The sequence below is a fragment of the Triturus cristatus genome, chromosome 4_1 (genome assembly GCF_964204655.1).
Source record: "Triturus cristatus chromosome 4_1, aTriCri1.1, whole genome shotgun sequence".
Taxonomy (NCBI): Eukaryota; Metazoa; Chordata; class Amphibia; order Caudata; family Salamandridae; genus Triturus; species Triturus cristatus.
Genome location: NC_140585.1, coordinates 515,429,470 through 515,453,749, shown reverse-complemented (window position 1 = coordinate 515,453,749; position 24,280 = coordinate 515,429,470). Strand labels below are relative to the sequence as shown.

Here is a 24,280-nt window from a genome sequence, read left to right as displayed (position 1 = left end):
TTTAAGAATTAACAGGGCAGTCCTGTTCGAAATATGTCTTGAATGGTTGATATTTAAAAATCCAAAACACATGGTATTTTGAAGCTCTGGGTGAGATTCTGGATGCGGTTACAGTTTCGCTCACTTATCAAGGTGAAAGTGTCTCCCTGACGGAGAGAGTCTTTACATGGACATTACGTGGTCCACAGAAATCTAATGATGAATTTTTGTCAAAGTAATGACGTGGGGTCTATTTAGACCGAAAGAGCCGCTTGCTATCGAATCAAGAGAGGCAGACAGAACAACTTCTCATGCTGTTCTAGACTGCTCTTTTGCAGCTCTAGTGGACTTATACCAAAGGTGGGTGGGTATTTCAGCACCATGGGAGCACCCTCATAAAGTAAAGAGTTTGAAAGAAATTGTCAAAACATGAAATACTCCAGGCTTCCTGGCATATATACGTCTGTTATACACCGACCTGACGGCGCCGGTCCGCATTGCAGGACACTGCTCCCGCTCCTTCCCTATCCTTGCAATTGAGCCCCTGGCGGCGTGGGTCAGGAGTGACCCGGTGCTCCGGGGGTTCGACTGGTCGAGATTTGATCGCATAGCGTTATACGCGGCCGACGTCCTCTTTTTTCTGACCGACCCCTGGTATTCGGAGCCGCGCATATTGGAAATTCTCAGGGTGTTTGGAGGCACTACAGGCTTACATGCAAATCCCGCCAAATCTATATTATTCCCGGTATGTGGACATCAGGGTCGTGATACATGCGCTTCACAACTCTCCCGAGCAACGGATGGTTTCAAATATCTCGGTATCTATGTCTCCCCGTGCCCCAAAGTCTCCTGGGTGCGTAATATCACCCCACTGTTAGCAAGCCTCAATAACGAAACGACAATATGGTCTTCTCTACGCCTCTCCCTGTACGGGTGCTCAGCCATTTTTAAGATGGTGTCATTGCCTCGGATCTTATACTGCCTTCAAAACTTCCCATACCCTATTCCGTGCTCATGGTTCGCACAAGTTGCTGCCATACAAAATAAATTCCTTTGGAATGGTGATGCAGTTAGAGTAGCACTCCGTACCTGTGCACAATCTACGTACTGTGGGGGGATTGCAGCTGCCGATATTTACTCCTATTATGTAGCGTCTCACATCCTCGTAGTGAATGAATGGTGGTATAACTCCCCCCACAGATCCGGCCTATTCCATAGAGCATGCAGCGATGGAGCGGGTCCCTCTCCTTCATTTATTGTACAGTTCTGCACGCTTAGAGCTTCTGCCGCCGCCGGGCAGAGTCGTGATACAGCTATGGTGGGCTAAAACCCGACAGATGGGCTGGAATGTGAAACTCAGCCAGCAAACTCCCCTGTGGCAGGGTACATATCTCTGCTCAGTGGCCGCCCTGAGGGGGTTCCGGGGGTGGGACCTTGTGGGGATCGCGACCCTCAGGGATGTGTTACGGGGCACCACATTGAAATCATTCCAACAACTACAGGCCGAATTTGACCTACATAAGTCACAATTCTACAAATTTCTTCAACTTCAACATGCACTCACCCCCCAGATTCGCACATTGGAGACCCTCCCCGAATTCCAACCCCTGGAGGGCCGCTTACTAATGGGTGATCTCGGTCTTCACAAGATCAGGCAAATATACCAGATGCTGATGACCCACACGTCCACTACCCTTGACAAGACATGCCTTGCGTGGCAGGCCGACATTCCAGATCTGACAGATGATGACTGAGCCAGCCCGAGGGGTGCGTCGGTCTCCACACCCTATCGGCTCATCCAGTTCAAATACCTACACCGGGCGTATTATACAAGAGACCGACTCTGGCGGATGGGTGTTATCCAGTTCCCTACATGTCTGAGGTGTGGCCATAAGGAGGGGTCATTTCTACACATGGTTTGGCGCTGCACGGCGTTGCAGCCCTTTTAGCGTAGGATTAGATCCTGCCTTAATGAGGTGCTGTCGTGGGAGCTCCCACTCGACCCACGACTTTTCCTGTTACATTCTACTGACGATATCGGGGGAATCGGTACAAACAGCACTTACTGTTTCTGGCCCTTACCATAGCCAAGATGGATATAGCGCAATTATGGAAGGCTACATCTCCCCCGACCCTAGGTAAATGGAAGCCTGAGTTAGATAAATGTATGGGGGCTGAGACTGCTGTTTTCGATGCCCGGGAATGCCCTACAAAACACCGCAAGATTTTAACCCGATGGGCGACATATTGGGGAATTGACCTTCCCCTTCCTCCTCTACCAGATACGGACCCCTAAATGGTGCCCATTGATCCTTGTTACTCATTACTCTCTACTTTACCTTGATAGAGTATTGCTGCCCTGTTTATGTGTGTACATTGAGACTGGTACGCCGTATGTATTAATGTGGGGAATCGAGAACTGTCTGCATATTGTTTATATTGTTTCACCTGCATGTTTGGTGGGTGTCGTAAAATGACAGAAATGTGGTTATTGGAGCTAATAACATCCTTTCTCTCTTACAGGTCTTTGTAGGGCAATTGCCCCTCCTATTGCAAAATGACCTAATAAGATTTGTTGTTAAAAAAAAAAACATGAAATACTGAGTCATAGATGTGCACATCTGTCAGCACATCCACTGATGGTATGTTTATATCATAAAAGCATTGTTTCCCAGTCGGTTTATACAGGATGAGATTGCCGGTCCTATTTATGTAGTGTACCAGCGCTCAAACGTTCCCGGGTTTGCCGAAGACAGGCAGCTGCTGCCTCTTTATGAGGTTTGGGCGAGGCAGAGGACATGGGGGCGTAGTGACATGTGGTAACCCTGATTGGTTTCTCTCTCCGGCGAGGGATTATTTTACACTTCGTGCTCTTCAGCAAAGCAGACAATATTGCATCACAGAACAGCGGCCAGTGCGGTGTTCCTTGCTAGGCACTGACTGACGTTTGCAGCTACGTGTGGGCAATAAAGGGGTGTTGCAGCGTGGTACCAGCCCACCGCGTTTATTATAACAGAGGAAGAGGCAAGGCAGGAGAGAGGAGGGGACATTCTGTGGGCACAGCATCCATTATGGCTAGCTGTGGAATAACGGCTCCCAATCATTGCAAGGTACAGTATGTTTCTGTCGAGGGTTTCTTTTTTCCTTGCACAATATATTATTCCATAGCATTGATAACACACGCCAAAGCCAAGGGGTAGCTCCCTTTCCCGCTGCAGGGATGGGAAGGCAGAGACGGCAATGCTGCGTGGTAGAGGCGTGGTCCTGGGTCTCAGCATGGGGCTGATAAGGCAGATATTGCCACCACAGAACCGATCTGGATAATCAGACGGACTACGTTATGCCTTTCGGCTTAGTGGCGTCTTCTTTCATTACTCTCTGTCTGTTGTCCTTGCATGTCTCTCTTAATTGTGGGTTGGGCAGGGATGCTGCAATCCAGGCTTCTGTCCAGCCCTTGTTCTTACTGTGAGCACTGACTGATATAGTTGCGTTTACTGCCCAGCGTTTGTGGGTCGGTGAGCAGCGTCAGCCACGCAGCACGATGGTCCCAATGATAATTTACTTTAGTGTTTTAGGCGTGTGCAGTTGCAGTGGAATCGTATACGATCCTGGGCGCAGACGACTCCTTACACTCACTTGATATCCTTTCACTCCTCGCAGGGTTGCAGAAATGGGTGTGCTGCCGGAGAGAACGGAAAAGATGGAGGCACCAATCACGTGAGCCAGGACTCCTTCAAGGTAATCTGACCGCGCGACGTCACGTCTGTTTACATCCACAGCCGCACGCCCTCTTCGCTGCAGCGATGGTGGGAGATTGGATAGAGCACGTGTTCCGTATTTGATGCTTGCGTTTCTTTCTCACAACAGCCTTTCAGCTTTGGCTTTGCATGTTCAGTTCAAAAATAAATCTTTCATGCATTCCCACATCGATTTTTATGCATTTGTGTTTTGTATGTTAATCAGCTCTAGTAATGCATTTTAGTGCAGAGGTGAAAGAGGTAGAAGATGTTCTTCTTTTCAACTTGTAATTGTATAATTATGCCTGTTCAAATGCTCTCTTATTTTTCTGGATTTTCCAGTGTATGTATTGTTGGCGTGTGTGTAATTAACACCGTTTGCGTCTCCTTTCAACGGTCTTTTTCTCACGACAGTACCTGTAGAAACTGTTATAGCATCAGTGTGCTGGACGGGCATTAATTATATGGTTGAAGCTGCTATTTTGCTCCCATGGCATTTGTATTACGGAGGAGGCCAGACACCTGTGTATGGCCCCCGTCTGTTATCTCCATTGTGCAAGAGCAAAGATCAACGCAGTCAGTCTTGTCCAGTGCTTTAAGTAGGATGACACAACTGGGGGTGGGGGTCTCTCAAAGGGGCGTGACCGATATAATTAAGGGCGAGACTTAAAACATATATGCTAAAAACCTGTGCTGCTTCTGTTATTGTCTCCACATATATAACACAACATTACACCTACAACAAGCGAGGACTATTGGCTTTGTCAAAGGTTGTTAGTTGCATAAGATAAATATACTACATGCATAAATAAAAACTGGCTTTGTTGTATATAATATTGAAAATGCTTTAGTTCTTGCACAAGAGGTTGTGGCGCAATGGCTAGAGCTGCCAACTTTGGAGCTGAGGAAGCAGGTTTGAATTTCACTTTCCTGTGTTTCTGGGCATATCACTTAATCGCCTGTGCCTACCAAAAAACATAAATGAATATGTCCTTGTTGGTTCTCATGTAAAACACTTCCAGTTTTGCAATATAGAACTGCAAAAAAACAAAAGTTATATCAAAAACAGTGAACTGTTGCAGAGTTAAGATTTTTTTCTCCATTCTGGGAATGAGCCCTAAAATGGTGAGCCTGATTGGGAGCCGTCTCGGCACCTGCTTTTAAGAATTGCGGTTGCTGAGCACTGGCAGGACCCAGCCCACGTAAAGCCCTGGTCTTTGTCAGAAGTTATTGTGAGGCTTGAGGCCAAAGCAATGAGGGGCCCTCAGGACGCTTCTTTCGTTTTTGGTAGGTGCCATAGAAATCTGTTCCTAAGGGTTAATAAATAGAAAATATGGCACCTGGCTCCATCTAGTAGCCTCATTATTAATAAACATGGAATGCTAGCTTACAGTTCTAACCCTATCAGTTAATTTATTCAAAGATCACAGTGTCCTGGAAAGACCGTGTCTGGGGAGTAATGTCTGCTCGGTCCAACTCCCCCCCCCCCCCCCCCCATGTAGTAGCCCCTGACCCTCTTGTGACTGGCCTGCAGTCCACTACTGACATTTAACTAACGGGCCCTAGGTACACATCATATACTACTGACTTTTAGGTACGTTAAATATGCCACTAAGTTAAATATTCCAATAAGGAGTATAACCAATTTTTACATGCTTTAGGGGTCAAAGCACATGTGCTGGAACTGTTTAGCATAGTGGGGGAAGAGATCTTAGAACACCACCTAGCTGAAAGGGATGTTCCTTTTTTAATGATGATTTCCCTCACCCACCAAAAGTGGCATGCTTCATCAGGAATCTCCTCGCACCGTGACAACTGGTCACGGTGTGGCCTACAACTCCCTCATTATGAGGGAGGAGCACCGTGGATGTCTTATAGAGAGAATGTAAGTCCCTATGGTGAGCTAACACATGATGAGGTTGATTGTTTACAATAGGGCCCACGGTACGTGCTAGAAAAGCGGATAGTGTTACCCCTGAGAACTTTTTCGCTACAGGTTAGGGAGGGGATAGGACTCACTCCTACCCACAGGTTAGTGTCAGGGATAAATATGGCACCACTGGGCACCAAATGCGGCACAACTCTTCAGATAACTACTGGAGCTCTCGAAGACAAAAGTAAGACTAGTCCTTGTGTTGAGACCTGTCAGAAGCACCCTAAGTGCTTGAATTGGTCCCACTTGTACCCAGTACTAACAGACTCCAAAGATCAATTGCCCGACCTCCTGTTAGTCTACAGGGACACAAAAGCTTCACGAGGTCTACTTTCCTGAAAGAGCCCAGCTGCCCAGTTTCCACTTGTCATGCCCTGGACCCTGCTGGTGGTTTATGGTGGAGTGAGTTCTGACCCCCTGACTAGATTCTGAAATTCTTGGCTGATGTCAAAGTGTACTCCTCCTGCCTAACCATAAAACATAGGACATTTAAAACCATCTAAAAAACGTTGTGCCTGGAGAAACGTTAAGGGACCAGGTCCAACCTGCCAGCTGATCCGCATATGGTGCATTGCTGGCGGGCCTGGTTTGTCATAGCTTCCTCTCCATTCTCCGCTCGACGTTGGAATCTGTTGATACCGAGGCCTCTTTGACTCAATCTTGCAGCTCCCCTGCTACCACCATCGACAACACCAGTGTCTATTCATTTGCACCATGCACCCTGGCACAAGAATGGGCTCTGAAGCCACACACTAGCTTGATATTAGTGTTTGACTGAATTCCTCCCCCGTGGGCACTCAAGAGCTCCCCTTAAGTGTCAGGGAGCCAGTAGTAGAGAAACCGGGAGAGGTCAGGGAATCCCTTGCCTGGGTTTCTGAGCTGTGTGTGGCATCATGCTACAAGTAAAGCGCGCACAGATTATTGAGAGCTGTACAAAACTATATAAATTGTATAAATGCGCTATAAAAATGCTTATCAGTTAGCATCTGAAATCATGCTGCAATACCAAATGTGCTGCAGACAATGCATGTTTTTGTAGCAGGGTGTATACCCCATTCTACTCCAGCCGCCCACAAATGGAGGCATGCATTGGCGCAGACCAAGTGGCTGAACGCCACAGCCATTATCTAGAGAAGGCAGATACTAACTGTGCATCATCCAAATAAAGTTATTGCAAGCCTATTATTTGGGGCCAATGATTCAATCTCAATGCACCCCAGGTACTTATTTCTTGCAGTGGATGGCCCCTTGTATTTTAATTGGCACACAATTATTCTTAGATCAAAGGTTCATTGACTCTCAACTACAGTTCATCAGAAGGCGAGAATCACTTTATCTCAACAAATTATTTTATTCTTCAAACTATATTCTGTATATATTTCATTCATAAATATTTTCCTGTCTCATTTTCGTTTTTAGATATTTACACATCTTTTGCTACATATAATACAAGGCACATCAAAAAAGACATTATCAAAGATTGTTATTGAATTAAAGAAGTGTAACGGATCCCATCCTCATCGCCCCAAAAAATGTATGAGATTGTATTGTTGGACCGAAATTCCTCTCACAACAGAGTTTTACTTAGAAATAGTGTTTCACAATGAAATTGTACGTTTTACCACATTACCAATTTAAATGTTTATTTTGTACCTTTTAATGTCTTATTTAACCAAAATACAGGAAATATGACTGGCCTAGTTGTAGCATTCAGAACAGACAGAGTGAGTCATCAGCCACGGGACACATCTCAAAGCCCAACATGCTTATAACCTGCATTACAAATACAATTAACAACACTCGTGCACATGCTCGTCCAGTGAAAGTAGGGAAACAAAGAAGAGACTAGTAATGTCCACGTCATTACAAGAAGTCTCTTGTTCAGTAATATAGCAAGTTTTGTGGAGCACTTTGTCCCTATAGTTCAGCTCTTGCACGGACAGTTGAGGAAAGGGACCATGTAAATAAGGATGAGAAGTGTATTTATGAGGCTAACATCAGTGGTTTTAGGAATGTTATTGTCAGGGCACCCTTCTCAAGCCTGTTTCATGTGGTACAGGAATGTGAAATTTCAGTGGTTAGATGTGTAGACGCTCTAGAAGCAGTGCTGGTAGATGTGCTTGGCTGTGCAAAGCAGTGAAGTGTATGAAGCGTGTGTGTGTATAAGTGAGGTGGAGAAAATGCTTTCTTTTTAGGGCTCGCGCCTGCGTTGCAGTGCATGGCACTGCTCGCGCAGCGAGAGCCCTTTTTTTATGGGGTTTTGAAAGCTGACCACACGCTCGTGCATGTGATCAGCTTTCGCCGTCAGGCATTGGCTTTCGCGTGTTTTGTTTTACAAAAAAAGGCACGCGATTGGGTAAAGGCGGGCGCATGTCCCGCCTTTGCTACGCCCATTCCTGACAGTGGCTAGCACGCACAGCAGCGCGTGTTCGCCTTGCTGTCGCTGCCGCGCTCCCTCCCCTCCCGCTCCTCTGTGGTGCGTGCGCACCACGAGTTGTTGACAATAGCGATCGCTTTCAGTGCCGCTTGTTTTCTTTACTTTAACATCTATTTCTTTACTTTTGCTATAATCGCGGCACCCGTGCTTTACTTTTAACATTAAAAGTAAAGCGCGGGTGCCGCGATTATACCAAAAGTAAAGAAATAGAAAAAAACATCTATTTCTTTACTTTTGGTGTTATCGCGGCACCCGCGCTTTACTTTTAACATTAAAAGTAAAGCGTCGGTGCCACAATGCTTGTTTAGTGAAGCGGCCACTTCCTAAAGTTCTCTCCCCTCCCCCCATCTTGATGCCCACACGCCCCACACACACATGTCGATCGCTGCCCCACACGTGCCTCTAGATGTCTGAATGAGAGCGAGTAATGGCGGATTGCCATCTCCCCACCGCTCTCAGCTCTCCATAGACTCGAAGGAAATGGACAATATTGATAGCCGTTGCTTCTACTTTCACAGAGCCGCTGTCAGCACAGAGACAGTATTGAGAGCAAACAGCATTGCCCCGAGCTGGGAGTGCACAGGAGCAGAAAAGGGAACGTGCATGACACCTCTATAATTTGCAATCCACCTAACATCACTGGAAGTGACATCACAGGGAGTGACATCACTTGACGTTTCTTCGATAACATTGAAGTGACTTTCCATGGGCATCTTTGAAATTAATAAAATAAAAAAGCCTAATTAATATAAATGCATATATCCAACAGCCCCATTAAGTACAAATGCCTTGCATTAATATAATTAGATGGTAAAGTTCTCCTCAGGACTTTTCATTAACGGGCCAATAGAGCCAGGACAAAAACAGTCACATGAAAGGCTGGCTCTTAAAAGGGATGTTGAGCTGGGGAAGGTTATATTAATTTAACAACCTGTTTTTTTTCCATAGCCTTAAATGTCACACCTGCCTTTCTAAACTCTTTAAATAACCTGCAACTCTATTACCCAATTTGTGGTGCTCTATTTACCAGCCTCGGAAGAATGGAAGGTTGAGCCTACCTTGCAGGATTCAAACACAAAGCCTCCAGAGCATCACATTTTGTCAGCAGGGAGACTTAATTTCACTCCTCCATGCTACAAGCTGCCTTCGGGCTCAAAGGCTTCGGTTCCTACTGCTGCCTTAAACCCGCTGTCAGCTCCGCTCATGCCTCTTCGCCTGTCACAGCGAAGCGCAAAATGGCGGATTTACGACTGTCATTATGACAACCTGTGGAGAGAGAATGGCTGAGCACAGAAAATTGACTACACGCAATCGCCCAGGCAATTAGCGATCGTTATGCGGACAGAACCACCTAGCTGTCTGTGCACATCTTCTACTCTGCGCCCCCCCCTCTATTCGCACTCTCGCTGTGACCAACTGAATACCCTTTGGCTCTGAAAACACTACCTGTACACCCGTTACAGTGTATGAGTTACACGTCGAGGATGTGCGTTGTGATTCAGGTACAATGCATAGCTACCAAGTTTTCAGATTGCTTATGTGCAAAGGCGAGACCTATTGGCTATGCCAATGTTTGTTTTGAATATTAATTGATAACATGCATGGTCAGTAGCGTAGTTTCATCATTTGAGTGTGGTGCATTAGATTTACACTGAAGAATGACGATCAATGTTTAGTGGCTATTTTCGTCTCTTGGTTGTGGGGAGATTGCTACTGCTCGGATTGCAGGGTTCAGTTCAAAGGCGAAGAAGTATAAACTTGATGTCAAGAATCTACCTGCTATTCAAACGCTAATCATGCCTTGTGTGTCGTATTTACTTACCATTGGGTGGTGAAAGTGATGGAGTAATGGAGGGAGATGATATTGTGGTGGTGGTTATGAGGCATCCAGAGTGTCTAATGTGGAGTGGAAGAAAGTGGAATGACAGGGTTGCAAAGGTGCACCTTTGACTCATGTAGGTTTAAACTTACTGAAGTAGTTAGAAAAAGAACTCTAGAGTATGCTTCTGCGAACACGCTTTTATGTCATCCGCCAAGATGAGAGGTTATTATTGTGGCGGGGCACGGATGCGCAGGGGGATAGACTGGTTGTGATTGCCTGCAATCTGTATGCGCTGATGGGTTGTGGGAATGATATCAGCTCCCATGGTTCTTATTACATGGCTTTTGCCTCTGTGGCAAAAAGTATCATTTGAAGTGGTGGACCCTCTAAGGGTGCTTGTTTTGTCTCTTGTTGAGTGTCCCAGGTTGACATTTGTGGGATATCAGCAGTGATTATATTCTTGTTGTTTTTCGGCAGCTTTATAAGGTAACACTCGTAACTGGTAATGGGGTGCAGGTATTGTTGTGGCATATGATGATAGTACTTTTGCAGGATTTGAACAAACAGATGATGGACAGTGGACCATATACGAATTGCAGCCCCCGTGCCGTCAATCATACATATAATATAAACCAGAAACAATTTTGTGTGCCGAAAGCCAAATGTGCCCACTGCCCTTGGGCACCTACCCACTAAAGGGGATACAAGACAAAGAACCACCGGATTGGCTCTGTACCACAATTTGTCAACAATAAAGTTTGTAACTCAATATGTAGATAATTATTCAAAGTAAAACTAATTTGATACGGAAAATCACTGCTAATGCAAAGTCGTCTTGTTATATTCTTCTTTTTTATTCCATTTTAACCAAAGGTCATCAGCCAACGTGTTTCGTCCTCTAGACATAGGACTTCTTCAGGGCGGAGCGAGAGACCAGCCACAGACCAATCTGATCTGTTGTTTTCCAATTGCAGTTAATGCTGTCTCATGCGAAAAGATATTACAACCAAGTGGCATCTGTTCACAGTATTTTATAGGTAATCCAAAAGAAAACGATATAGGGCTATGCAAATATCCAATATCCAAAAATATGCACAACGTGATGTTCAAGAGCAAAAGGCATGATAACCAAAACCAAACCATAATACCCATCTGATGGCTACTCGGGAGACCGTGTTCGGCTTCGATCCAAGTCACACTGGATATTATCCACTATTGCTATGAGCTCTTAATTGAACTCACCGACTTTATATTACTCTACCTCTTTTGGTTATCATGCCTTTTGCTCTCGAACATCACGTTGTACATATTTTGGGATATTTGCATAGCCCTATATAGTTTTCTTTTGGATTACCTATAAAATACTGTGAACAGATAACACTTGGTCGTAATATCTTTTCGCATGAGACAGCATTAATTGCAATTGGACAACAACAGATCAGATTGGTCTGTGGCTGGTCTCTCGCTCCGCCCTGAAGAAGTCCTATGTCTAGAGGACGAAACGCGTTGGCTGATGACCTTTGGTTAAAATGGAATAAAAAAGAAGAATATAACAAGACAACTTCGCATTAGCAGTGATTTTCCGTATCAAATTAGTTTTTCCTTGAATAATTATCTACATATTGAGTTACGGACTTTATTGTTGACAAATTGTGGTGCAGAGCCAATCTGGTGGTTTTTAGTCCTTTTGCAGGACTTTGCGAATCACAAATATGTCTTGCTAGATTGGCACCACTTTACTAGAAAAAAGACGAAACACAAAAAGATAAAATACTGATGGGTGACATGCGTGTATTAATATTAGCCACTTGCAAGTACTGTGGGTCGTATTCCTAGAGATCTGTTTAGCTCACGGTGCCAATATTGACACGGCATCTGTACCCAAGTCAAACTATGTCCTGTTCCAATAGCAAAGTCTAGCCCAAACTTACCGGCTGCGTCCCCTCCCAGCGGGAGCACAAGCAATATCTAACTTTGAAAGGTTTCCAATGATTTTCAGTTAAAGTTCCAATATTAAACAGTTAATTTCCAAAAGAATTACGGAATTGCATAACTCATATTAAAATATATCTTTTCATTCTATTGCTGCTTCTTTTCCTGGAGATAATACATTTTTTCATAGGTAGTCTTTTTATTATTTCATGAGGTGGGTTACGTGCTGGTGATTGCTTTTGCGCCGAGAGCAGTATTAGATTACCTGCACACAGCTTTTCTGAAGTATCAGCCCCTGCATCCACAGCCCTCTGCTGCATAATACGTTCATAGTTTGCAAAAGCTGACGGCTCAGGGAAATATGAGAGTTCCGACTGCAACGAGCAATGAAATCCATGCACCAGTGTTCCCCTTGGCAACGAACATGGCTGCAGTTTGGGCAGGTTCCGGATTTTGTATGATGATTATCTGCGGGTTTCATGATGCCTTCATCACAGACTGCATCTTGGAGGGTTATTGCCCGGGGCTCAGAAGGAGCGTTGAGCAGGATTGTCGGCAGTAATACAGCTTGTTTGAAGTTGCAGCTTTTTCAGGGTTGTAAGTTGTTTGGGAACCCATCAAGTGATACATATCTTATTTATCTAGCACTTGATAAACATTTTTACTTTCTAAGTTGACACCTATATTGAAGGTGAAATTGTAAGTGGTTTTCTTTTAATTGAAGTTCATATGTACATGTAAACACATACTAATAATGTAATGGATTTGTAGAGCGCTGCTTGTCACCCGTGAGGGTATCTAGGCGCCGCTTGTTACACCTCATATCTTTGCTAAACATTGTCAGAACACTTCTACAAACACAATTTTCAAGTATCCAGATGCATCTGCTGCTTATTATGTCTATAGTGAAAAAAACGGAGTGCTTATCTAATGCAAAACTTGCTAACCGGGCTATTACAGTCCCTGCATGTGAAGTGCTAATCAGTTGACACGACAATTAACGTCAGGCAGGAAGTAGGCTCACTTAGGATCAATGAGAGCCTTTAGACTTTTTCTTAGACAGTTTCTTTTAGTTTCAGTGACTTAATTTTGACTCCTAAATTATTTACTTGTAGAATTCCTGCCTTTTGCCATTAAACGGTTGTGATGTTCTGCTTTCCATTATCCATCGTGACTCTCATATTTCCATGATTAGCAAGTCCCATGATTGTAGTTTTAAGTCCAGTTTGTATTTTGTCAGTGCAAGCACAGAACAAAATGAGTCTTGCTAAAGTTGCTTGTCACCTGAAAATCTGAAGATCCTGTATCTTGGCAGTAAAACTTTAGTTCTGTTCACTTAAGAGTGTCGACTCTAAGTTGAAGGAGACTGCAATTTTAGTTTTTCTATGAGAGCTCATGGACTAGCAGGAAAAAAGGATCATGTTGTACCCTGCAATCTTGATGCAAATTGTAAACTCTGCTATATCTGCTTAGATGGGTGTCTATCTCGAACTGAGGCTTAAATCATCAATGTAATGCATTCAGAGGCACAGAAGGAAGTCTCATGGCTCTGCCCATAAGGATTTCGTGAGGGGACAATCCTGTCATCAGATCCAGGATGCTTTACAGACTCATCAACGCCAACGGAAGGGTGTCCGACCATTTCAAAGTCGTGGATGCACACAGTTTAGCAAAGTGGGATTCAGTGTGCCATTTATCTGCTCTACTATGACGGAAGCCCCAAGTCCGTAGCTACAGAGAAACCTCTGATCTTCTTGCAAACCTGTTCACACAGGTTTTATCACCTCATTCCTTAACTGCCTGCCACAATCTGATTCCAGAAAAACTGGGATCCCAAAATGAGGGATCAATTCTCTCAACAATAGTTTGGCCTCAGTAAGGCTGTCCTTTCTCCTACTCGGTTATGCCTCTGCCCATCAGTAAAAGAAGCAAACCACCACCAGGATCTATTGGAGCCTATTGCATATGGGCATCTCAACGAAATCAAAATGCTTTAGATTTAAAGGACCACCTGACCTCCCCATGTGGCTTGTGACTACTGTTCTCCTTCCTGCATTTAACTGCTGACATTTGGCACATCTGTAACGTAACTCTGCTGTAACAACAGCGAACCTAGGTTTTAAACCAGTAAGTAGCACAGAGACAAACCATCACATCTCGATCTATGTGATTGGCACTGTACAAATGTCACGTCGTAGGGGACAACATTGAATCGTGCATAACGGGTCTTTCATCTACTAAAACTCATACTTCATCCTCATGCATGCATCTTCCTTAAAAGCTCTTCACCTCTTCCTGAGTATCAGCAACCATCAACAACAATCTCATAGACTTTCGGATTAATTTGAATAATCTCCATTTAGTGTGCAAGACCCTAGTGAGCAATATCTGGCTATCTGGTACACACAGTGGTTGCCAGCGGGTACAAAATGAGTTCCTCTCTTGTGTGCTACACACTCCACCACTGCTACTGCAGCAGGCATCTGAAATGACTCGAGGAGGCTCGTGACATAATACCCATTCCTAATTGGACACCCAGAAGAGTTTATGAAATACCCCTGGGACCACAACTGCCCAAAATCATGGACCAAGCCAAATCCATTCTATCAGTGGAGATGGTGACTCTCAAATTTTCAGAGACATAATAGGCTCTATTACGTGTGATCTGCTCAGCCACGTGTGCGGTGGTTACATTATGCAAACAGGAGGCTTCAACTAAACCTTCTAAGGTGCAAACAGCACCTTAGGATCCTTTCAAAATCCCTCTTTCATCTCTTCAGAAAGAGACATTCTCACACAAGATATAATCAGTCTCTCCCTGAGGGATATCTTTGATGTCGGGCTTTGGTTTGGTACACAGTTCAGTCTCACCAAGGCAGTCGTGGTCAACCCCATCGTCATCATTTTCATCGGCAAGGGTAACAGTGTAGCAGGGTTTAGACAGGAGTATCTCTGCAGATTGATGTTCTTCACAGCGAGAATAACCTGCTGATATCTTGTGAGTTGACAGTTTGTCCTGTGTTGGGTTTGAGTGTGGTTAAGTAGAATCTCAACAGAGTGCAGGACCATGACTGTAAGAGGGTATCACATGATGTTTCCCTAACATTGCTGAATGCTGACACCAACTGCGACCACTGCCTTTATGAAATCAGGTAACACTGCAGCTACCGGGTCATGAGTGTCTGAAAAGTAAACAATGAGTCGTTTGGAATTACCATGAGTTTGTGCTAAAACTGATGGAACACCATTTTCTTTGAACATTATAAAAAATGAAAGGCTTCTCATAATCAGGCATTCCTAGACCCGAAGTGCAACAGATTTTCTGTCGCTTTGAGAAAGGCATTCCTGCATTAGCTCTTTCATGGTAGCGGATCAGACACATCTTTGTGTGTAAGCCTCTTTGGGGCTTTGCCACTAGGGAAAGGTTGGGAATCCACTTGCAATGGTAGCTCACCATTCCCAGAAACATCCTGACTTCTTTCTATGTCTTGGGAGGGTTCATTTGTAACACAGCAGATATTTTCTCTTGAGACACCTTCCCTGCTCCTTTCTCAGTGTGATATGCTAGATGCAGGACTTCTTTTTGACAGTACTGCAGTTTGGTTGGGGACACAACATGTCCAATTTCAGCCATGTGATTCAACAAGGCAATAGTATCTTGCCTGCACACTTCTTCCGTTGTCAATACTACCAATATATCATCAATATACTGGACCAGAACTGAGTTGCACAGCAACTGCAGGGACTTCAGATTCTTTTTCAGTATCTGATTGAAGATCGCGGGGCTTTTTGTACACTCCTTGAGGAACTCAGCACCGTGCAAGAACTTTATTTTGAAACTGGAATGCAAAGAGGAACTGACTGTCCTCATGCAACATCGTAAAAGAGAATAATACAGAACAACATGGAGCAACAATATCATGAATCTTTTACAGGTCCGGCATGACCTGCCATTTTTTAATTGATTTCTGTATGCCCCTGATTGGGGAGTTACAGGGACTCCTAAGATCTCCTTTCAAATGCCTTGCTCCAACGTGGACTGAATCATATGGTGAATCCAGCCACCGGCTCCTGTGTGAGGTTGTACTGGGGGGCTTGTGGAAACTATGCATTCGGTTCTATCATAATTTTCACAGTTTCAACATCTTTAATCAGACCTGTGTCTTTGCTGCTATAATCCTAGACGTCCTCCTTCACAGAGTTCTTTAAGTCAGGGGGCAGATTTTTTTCTCATCAAAGTGAGGAACAAAGTGAGGAACAGCTCGACGGCTGACTTTTGTGAGCTTAAATTAAAGTCTGCATCCTTGTCATGCATTTGGAGCTCGACACTGCCTGGTGTACGGTAAATCACACAATTTAACGGTCCCTATTAACAAATTAACTGGGCTAGACTCACATATCACAAACTGATGGTCTTCCTCAAAGGGGACCTGTCTTCATAGGGACCTTTACGGAAACGGGATTCATGAAATGATTTGTTTGTTTGAAATACCTACAATTTTCACTTGTTTCCCAGAGAGAGGTAGGTTTGGGATGTCCACTGTCCATACAGTAGAACGGGTAACACCGGCGTCGATCAGAAATAATATGGTGTGGCCATTCACCTCTCTGTCTACACATGGGTCACCCTGGCCTACCTAAAAGACTGTCCCAAGCATGCAACGTCCTTCCCTCCAAGGCACTGTCCTTGGAATTGATAAAACCCTGGACCTCTAAAACTGTTGAAGACCGGAAACTGTTGGAAACTGTCGGGAAAGGGTTCTGTTGAACTCTGGGGTTCTGGTTCACATAAAACCTCAGGCATTTAAATTATGCTGCATTAACTAGGATTGGGTCATGTTTTGATTTTGAAGCCTTGGCATTTGTATATTCGGAGCATACAAAATATTCAAATTAGGCACTTGACCATCAAATTGCATTCAATTTAGGGTTGATCTACATTCTCGCTTCCAATGGCCCCATTTGTTACAGTAATAACACAGTGCTGTTTTCTTTAATGTGAATGTATCCATTTGCGAGTTCGGCTCAACCAGCATTCTTCACCCTCTACCTTGTGGGACACCATTCCCACCCTGCATTATCTGACCATTACCTTGATATCCAACTCTCTGCGTTTCAGCACTAACACCAGAACTATAATCATGTTTCACTATTTAGGGACCATTCTGAAATCCTTTCTGGGCTAATATTGGCCAAGCCAACATTAATTTCTCTTTGATTTTCTTCTGCTTCCAAATTATCACTGTAATATAAGTATCACAGTATCTCCTTTAGAAGATTTGACTTCCAATAAATCACATTCTGCTGGAGGTGCGAGCTTATCTCAGGGCACTAACCAAAAACAAACTGAGACACAAAATGACTAAGGTTCCTTGTTCGGAGTTTTCGATGCCACTATGCTGATGAAAGACCTGAATCAGCCTGTCATTATAGTCATGCGCAGATTCTGTGGACTCTCGAGTAGTTCTTGAGATGTTCAACCAATCAATCTCTTTCTGTGGAACCTTAGTTTTCAAAAAGTTAGTCACCCAATTATACTTTTTCTTGACTACAGCAGACGGAGCATGTGTTTTGGCATCCGTCAGTGTCACTGCATTTGGCAACTGAACATATACTTTACACTCAGCCCACAAATCTAGAAACCACAATGCTAAAGAAAGAGTTCACATCTTCCCAAAAGCCTTTGAAGTTGTCACAGATCTAATAACCTGTATATACACTAAAGATTAGGGTTCCCTCTTTATTGTGGAAATTGATTTTTAAATGTGAAAAAATCACCACAACTTCAAGGCACATGTACATATGAACCCCATATACTTCTCTCGTTGAGTAAGCTTTCAAGATCACTCCTACTACTGTCCCCATCTGGCCCTTTTTTGTGTTCTTTTTTCTTCTTGTTCTTTGATTTCGGAGCCCACCTGTATAAACCTCTGTGTATTTCTCCACAATTGAATGTTACCAACAAATTCTTTTAATTGCAATTTTAGTTAAGGAGTTTGCTTGTTACGTCATAACCATCGTCAGTCATAAACATCTTGAAATTCTTTCTTGAAGTTGAACTTTTAGAAAGTTGAAACCCAATTTGTTGCTTTCCCTTAAAGAGCTTAGTGTATCTTAAAAGATCTGCAACTGTTCTCATCTTTCTTTGTTTCCATCACACCCCCCCCCAATGCTTTCTTTCCCCCTACTTTTCCTCTGGTAGCACGGGGTACATCCAACCCCCATGATCATGTCTTTCCTCCATGCTTGCTGTTCTGAATTCCACAATGCTTCCATACAACCCCGAACTGTCTTTTTGACTTTAGTCTGATATTTTCCCTTCTCCTTAGAATGTGCAGCACGCTTCATTCAATTAAAGTTTTATAAGAGCTGATCTGGATGAAGGCTTCATCTCATATAACACTCTCCTCAAATTCTCAATTATTTTCAGATTAAAAGTACAGTATGGGGTAAAGTACACGTACCATTCGTTTGCTATAATCCTATTTCATTGTTTAAGCCAAATATTTGTGTGTAACCCAACATTGGTAATCATGTAATGTGGGGGCGTTCCCTCAGAAGGTGCCTCCTCGCCCTCATGGACAGATATTCCCTCATCACTAAGCAAAGCTCTTAATTTCTTAATAATATCATTGTTTCACTTAATGCTGTGCAGCACAACCCAACAACCTTCAATTAAAATGACCCGCGTTCTTAGCAAATCCCAAAGCTACACACAACAGCACTAACTTCCAGTGTCAGCGCAGGACCATGGAACTGTGCACTTACAGCACAGCACTCTCTGCTTTAGTGGGCAATCGCAGCTCATTTTTGTCGTAAGCACAGGTGATATACAGAAAGCTACATCTCAATTCTCACCTCAACACAGAGCACTTTTAGACTCAAAAAGGACAATACACCACGCAACACACTAACTGATCAAAGCCCAGAAAAAACACAAAGCCTCAACTACACACAATATGCCTTATCTACTATACTCACACTCTTTGGACACTGCAACCACTTCAGGAATGCTGGAACACCTCTAATCCTCCAAACTGGGCCATGTACTGGGATGGGGCAGTTGGGGAAAATTCTAACTCTCAAAGCCTCATTAAGAACAATCCTCTGCTATCATCTTGATAGCGAGAAGAAAGGATAGTGTTTGTACCAGGAAAACTTGGTGCAGGTTCTAAACTTCACTATACCTACTTGGGTGGGTCTATATCTTGAACTGAGGGTTGAATCATCAATTTAATACATATTAATGACAATGAAGTATAATTTTGCCCCACAGTAACGACAGAGAAGAATAGGTTGGCAAACCATTAAGGTTTATCAACAAATTAGTAAAGTTACAAACTAACCATTTTAGTTATAAGTAAGCCTCCCAGTTTTCCCTTTTTTCTGATTTTTGCAGATAAATACAGGCAAAAAAGAATGTGGTTTTAGTCTGTATTTATTTTTAAAAGCAGAAAAATGCAGAAATTTGTTCTTCATGTGGGTGACTCTCCATGCTGCCCTTGTTATGTACAGGACAACAGCCGAGCAGGTAGACAGCATGGGAAGTTAAAAAACATGTTGTGATTTCCCTAAATACAGGCATAAATGATCATATATTTGTATTCTAACGCTGTTATTAACCTGTGGGTGTAGTATTCCACTCTATTTGGTAGTTTAATTTGATAAAACGCTACAGGCAGAAAAGTATGAGTGCATATTTATAAGTAAAATAAAGGTGGAAATATACCAATTCACGACTCCTATTTATTCTCAAAACACAAAATAAATATGGATAATACCAATAAGGTGGACATAAAATAAATATGGATAAATACAGATGGAAATGTTAAAAAAAAATACCATAAAACAGGGATCCCTAGCTATAAGTCAATAGTCATCTGATTACAGATTTGGCAAGCCAAACAACAAATGGAAAGTCAATTTATTTAAAAGTGGAATATGCAAATTATAAAGATTCAGTTCTACTGAAGGGAAATTCACTATTACTAAGCTAAATTAGTAGACAAAATTGGGGAATTTCATAAGCAGCAGGTGTCAGCAAATATAGTATCTCAAATAGAATCAAATGAAGGAGCCAGTCATGAAAATAAGAAATATGCTTGCTCAAGAAATTAACTCTATGAGCAGGAATTAAAGGAGCATTTGGTCTCAAGAGTGAGAAAAGGATGTCTGCCTAGGAAGGTGGACAGAAGTAAGTCTAATTTTCCAACACAAGAATACATAATTGAATTATGAAATTCAACAAGAAGATACTCTGCTATGGTTCCCACAGAGAAGGAACCAACCAAAACTGAACATTCGCGTAGTGGCCAGTGCCAGCCTACTTCTCATAAGTAATACAGTGCAGAAATTTCCTTCACCGCTATTCACCCATAACTTGGAACCATTTTTAGAAACCTGGATATTAATGTATATTTTTTGGTAGTTTTCTGGGCAGGTGGTTTTTAATGGGTTTGGTTTTCTCAGACAATGAATCCATCAACTGTTATCTGTTTTTAGTTTGTAGATACAAAATATGGTTTTCTTTTCCCACATACATCACCAGTGCTCCAACGGTGGGGAATAATGCACACTCACCTTCCCTACTATTGTTGGTTTGTTTATTTTGCAACAAGAGTTGTTTCCTCACAATAAGGCAGTGAACCTATATCAGCAGAGGTTGGAATGCAGTTTGGAGACCTCGTTTAATTTGGGGAGGGGTTAAATGATAGACCAGTGTCAACGAGCTTTGCCCACACTAGGGAGAGCTCAGTTCGTCATGCCACAATAAGAGGGAAGGGGGTTACATTGACAATGCCCCTCAGCAGGGATTCAGTGTTATCACCAATGCAGCAGCGCCAGTTATTTTTGTATATGAAAGTGACCCTGTGAAGGCAGTCAAGTAAGATCTGGAGTTTGGCAGGTTTATCAAGTTTGCGATGGAACAGTATTGTTCTCTGAAATGTGGTATTCTATCTGGTATTCGATCTGGTAGGTCTCTAAGAAGGCACTGCTGAGGACTACATACACATTGAAAAGCACTGGGGAGAAGAATGGATAGAGTAGCAGTACTTAGGTAGCAAATCAATATACAGTGACCCATCTCAAGATGGTTTCAACAGTGGCCTACATTTGGTTGACTAAAAGTCGTGAAATACCTGTCGCCTACGATAGTTAGCAGGTAGCTAGGTTTCTCTTACCAGTTAGTGAGTTCTGATCTTTCTCTCTTCCAGCGATGTGTAAAGTTTTTTGGCCAACCACATGCTGTTGAATTAGACATGAGGTTTTACAAGTCTAAATGCACATCATACACAGAAGAGGAATTCTGATTCTAAAAGGGGAAGACAAAACATGATATTTACGACAAGCCAGTCCAGTGGACATATTTTACACGGGAAGCAGCTTATGTATCGTTGACCTTGGGAGCCCTAGATAAAGGGCATTGCCCTATGGAAGCCACTAGAAAACGCAAACACCAACAATACATTGCGGGAGAGTGGGGAGGAAGTAAAGGAATAGTTTTGCGTTATAAATGCGCAAAAACACTGATATATCTGGCACAAAGATTCCGGTGGGAGTTATAATGGCCATAACTTTCTGGTTAAATCACTGACATTTCTTTAGCTTGAAAAAAGAATACTTCAGGACACAGAAAACCAGAGATTAAGAAATAAATAGACCAGCGCAAAAAGAGTGTGCAGGGACAGTAACATCAGCTGCGAGCGAGTGTCACCTTCAATGACTCAGCGACTTTACAATAATAGTGTTGGCCGTCTGAAAACATTGATCGTTTGTGCTGCTGGTAAATAGTCGCTCGTGCCAGGAACTGCCGAGCCTTCTCTATTTTTGACGAGTTCTGCCAGTTCTAGGTTTGGAACTTTTCCAGATGCATCCTGGGAAAAAAGATGATCTGAGCGCTGAGGGGGTGTGTGCTGGGTGGAGTCGCAAACACATGCATAATGCTTTTTGGCTTTGACTCTTTAAGACGCATTTTGCGCCGTATTTAATTGAAAACAGCACTAGCTCATTCTTTTTAAACTAGATAGAACTTTTACTTTTCAAGAAGTAATGCCCTGCTATCCAACAATTTGACCTATGATGAACATTAAGCTTAACAATACAAAATAAATGTGGCACTTGTAAATGGGTAAGTATTAAATGTATAATCTCATTATTTTGTTCGGTAAATTGTCAATTAACCACATATATGTATATTAATCAATCAATCACTCAATCAATCAGAATTTATAAAGCATGGCTAATCACCCGTTAGGGTAGCCAGGCAATTGCACGCCCCAACGGCTTATACGAACAGGCAGGTCCTGAGGGTCATTCGGAATTCTGAAAGTGAGGTGATGGTGCAGACGTGCGTGAGGAGGGTGTTCCAGGCCTTTGCTGCGATGTGGCAGAAGGAGGTTCCTTCACTTCTGCTTCAGTAGATGCAGGGAGTATGGGCAAGTGAAAGGGAGGCGGAGCGTTGGCTTCTCAACGGTTGGTGGAAGTTCAAGTGTTGGCTAATGTAGGTGGGTCCTTGTTTGTGTAGAGCCTTTTGTGCGTGGGCCATCAGCTTGAATTGGCATCTCTTCTGTACGGGGGGCCAGTGGAGTTGCCTCAGGTGCGGTGTGATGTGGGTTCAGTGGGGAAGGCCGAGGATGAGGATGGCTGCAGCTTTTTGTATAGGCTGAAATCTCTGTAGGAGGTGTGCTGCGATTCCAACGTAGAAAGTGTTGCCGTAGTCCAGTCGGCTGGTGATGACAGCTTGTGTTACGGTGCGTCTCGTGGATAGGGGTAGCTACTTGAAGATCTTACGTAGCAAGCACAGAGTGAGGAAGCAGGCAGAGGACTGTCAGTCAGAGGGTGGCAACGAGGTCCCATAATTCAGTGGAAAGCCTGCAAAGTGAGTGTGTTTTGAGGAGAGCGCAATGTTTTCTGTGCTTCACTGCAGTGGTATAAATACCCACATTTCACTGTTACACTCTAAATATGGCAACTATTTCACAGGCCCCTATAAAGTATTGAACAGATTTAACAGGTTACATGAAACATGGATTTCATCATTGTAGTTTAGATCACTCTGCATAGCTCTTTAGGTATCCTTTGTTAAATCACATTATGTTCATTAAAGTTGAATATTTTATTTCTAATCATTGACCAATGGTTGCAAACTCTTACAGAGGACAGCATCAACAATATCTCCCTTCTGCAGACAGAATATGTTTTTTAAGCTAAGCAAATTGTGATTTTGTTTCTTAAAAATACATATCTTTTATTCTACCAAACAAAATAGTCAGTATTTTGTTTACTGTTTTTAGTAAATACCGTCCTGTTTAAGTTCAAGTTTTCAAATTTTCAAGTTATATATTAAAAAATAAACATGTAATCCTAAAAATGAATAACGAGTAACTTTGGTTATAATACTTAAAAATAGGTTTAAAAAAAACATTGGAACTCACTGAAAAAACAAAGTTAAATTGGAGTTATGGATGGAAATTAAAACTGAAAAATCGCTGAAATCTGCAAGTTATGGTTAGGACCACAGTCCACAATGGTAAACAACCCTAACCACGTAACCGTCACCCAGCATGTTGTTACAATGCGGTCGTTAGAACGACCTCGTTGTAACAGCGCATACCATTACCCCGCAATTCGTAACTACGACTTGCGGAGGGGGGAGAAAGTGTTGGATTTAAAATCCAACACCTTCCCTACTGTCCGCATAGACTGGAGTTGGAATAGTAAATTATTCTATTCCAACATCCAGCGCCCCCTCCGCAAGTCGTTGTTATGACTTGCGGGGTAATGGTATGCGTTGTTACAACACGGTCGTTGTAACGACCGCGTTGTAACAACATGCGGGGTGATTGGCAGTGGAAATAAGAGGCATATTCGTTCGCACTTGATACAACAGCAGTCGGGAACGATGCTTCTCGCTAGCCCAACCCCCCCCCCTAAACCCCATTTCTTGCTACCAGGGCCGAAATTCACTTCTAGTAACCATATAACCATTAATTTATGACTCCAAAGGCAGCAACCAACATTCCTTACCATATAGGGTAAGACGTAAACATTTATGACTTGACATATTTTTGTATATAAGAAGGACATCTACCAAATGTAAATTGAGACAGTCCTAAGACCTAGTACCTGTAACTGTTCTCCTAGACAAATTGTTTAATTAAACAAGCTGTTCCTGTTTTGCCAAAGGCCTCTTTTCTTCTGTTTTTTCTAAGGATTTCAAACTCAAGCGGCATCACTTTTAGAGCTCCCACTTTACGGATCTGAACGAAACCTGGGATTCCGAGGCTAAAGTGGATGTACGTTATATATATATATATATATATATATATATATATATATATATATATATATATATATATATATATATATATATATATATATATATATAGTATATTTGTGTGTGTGTGTGTGTGTGTATGTGTGTGTGCAATCAAGAGAAC

The 24,280-nt window shown here is 42.9% G+C and overlaps 1 protein-coding gene across 2 annotated transcripts in view; it reads left to right on the top strand.

Moving 5' to 3' along the window:
- The window catches only part of BCAT1 (branched chain amino acid transaminase 1), a 410,432-nt gene that overhangs the window by 129,463 nt on the left and 256,689 nt on the right, over window positions 1-24,280 (top strand). Inside the window, exons 1-2 of one of the 2 annotated variants that reach the window (XM_085652754.1) lie at window positions 2,864-3,089; window positions 3,640-3,717. In XM_085652754.1, coding sequence (XP_085508880.1) covers window positions 3,051-3,089; window positions 3,640-3,717 — 117 coding nt within the window. In that variant the 5' untranslated portion in view covers window positions 2,864-3,050. Of the gene's footprint in view, window positions 1-2,863; window positions 3,090-3,639; window positions 3,718-24,280 lie in introns of those variants that run through there. The other variant, XM_085652755.1, reaches the window with a different exon arrangement.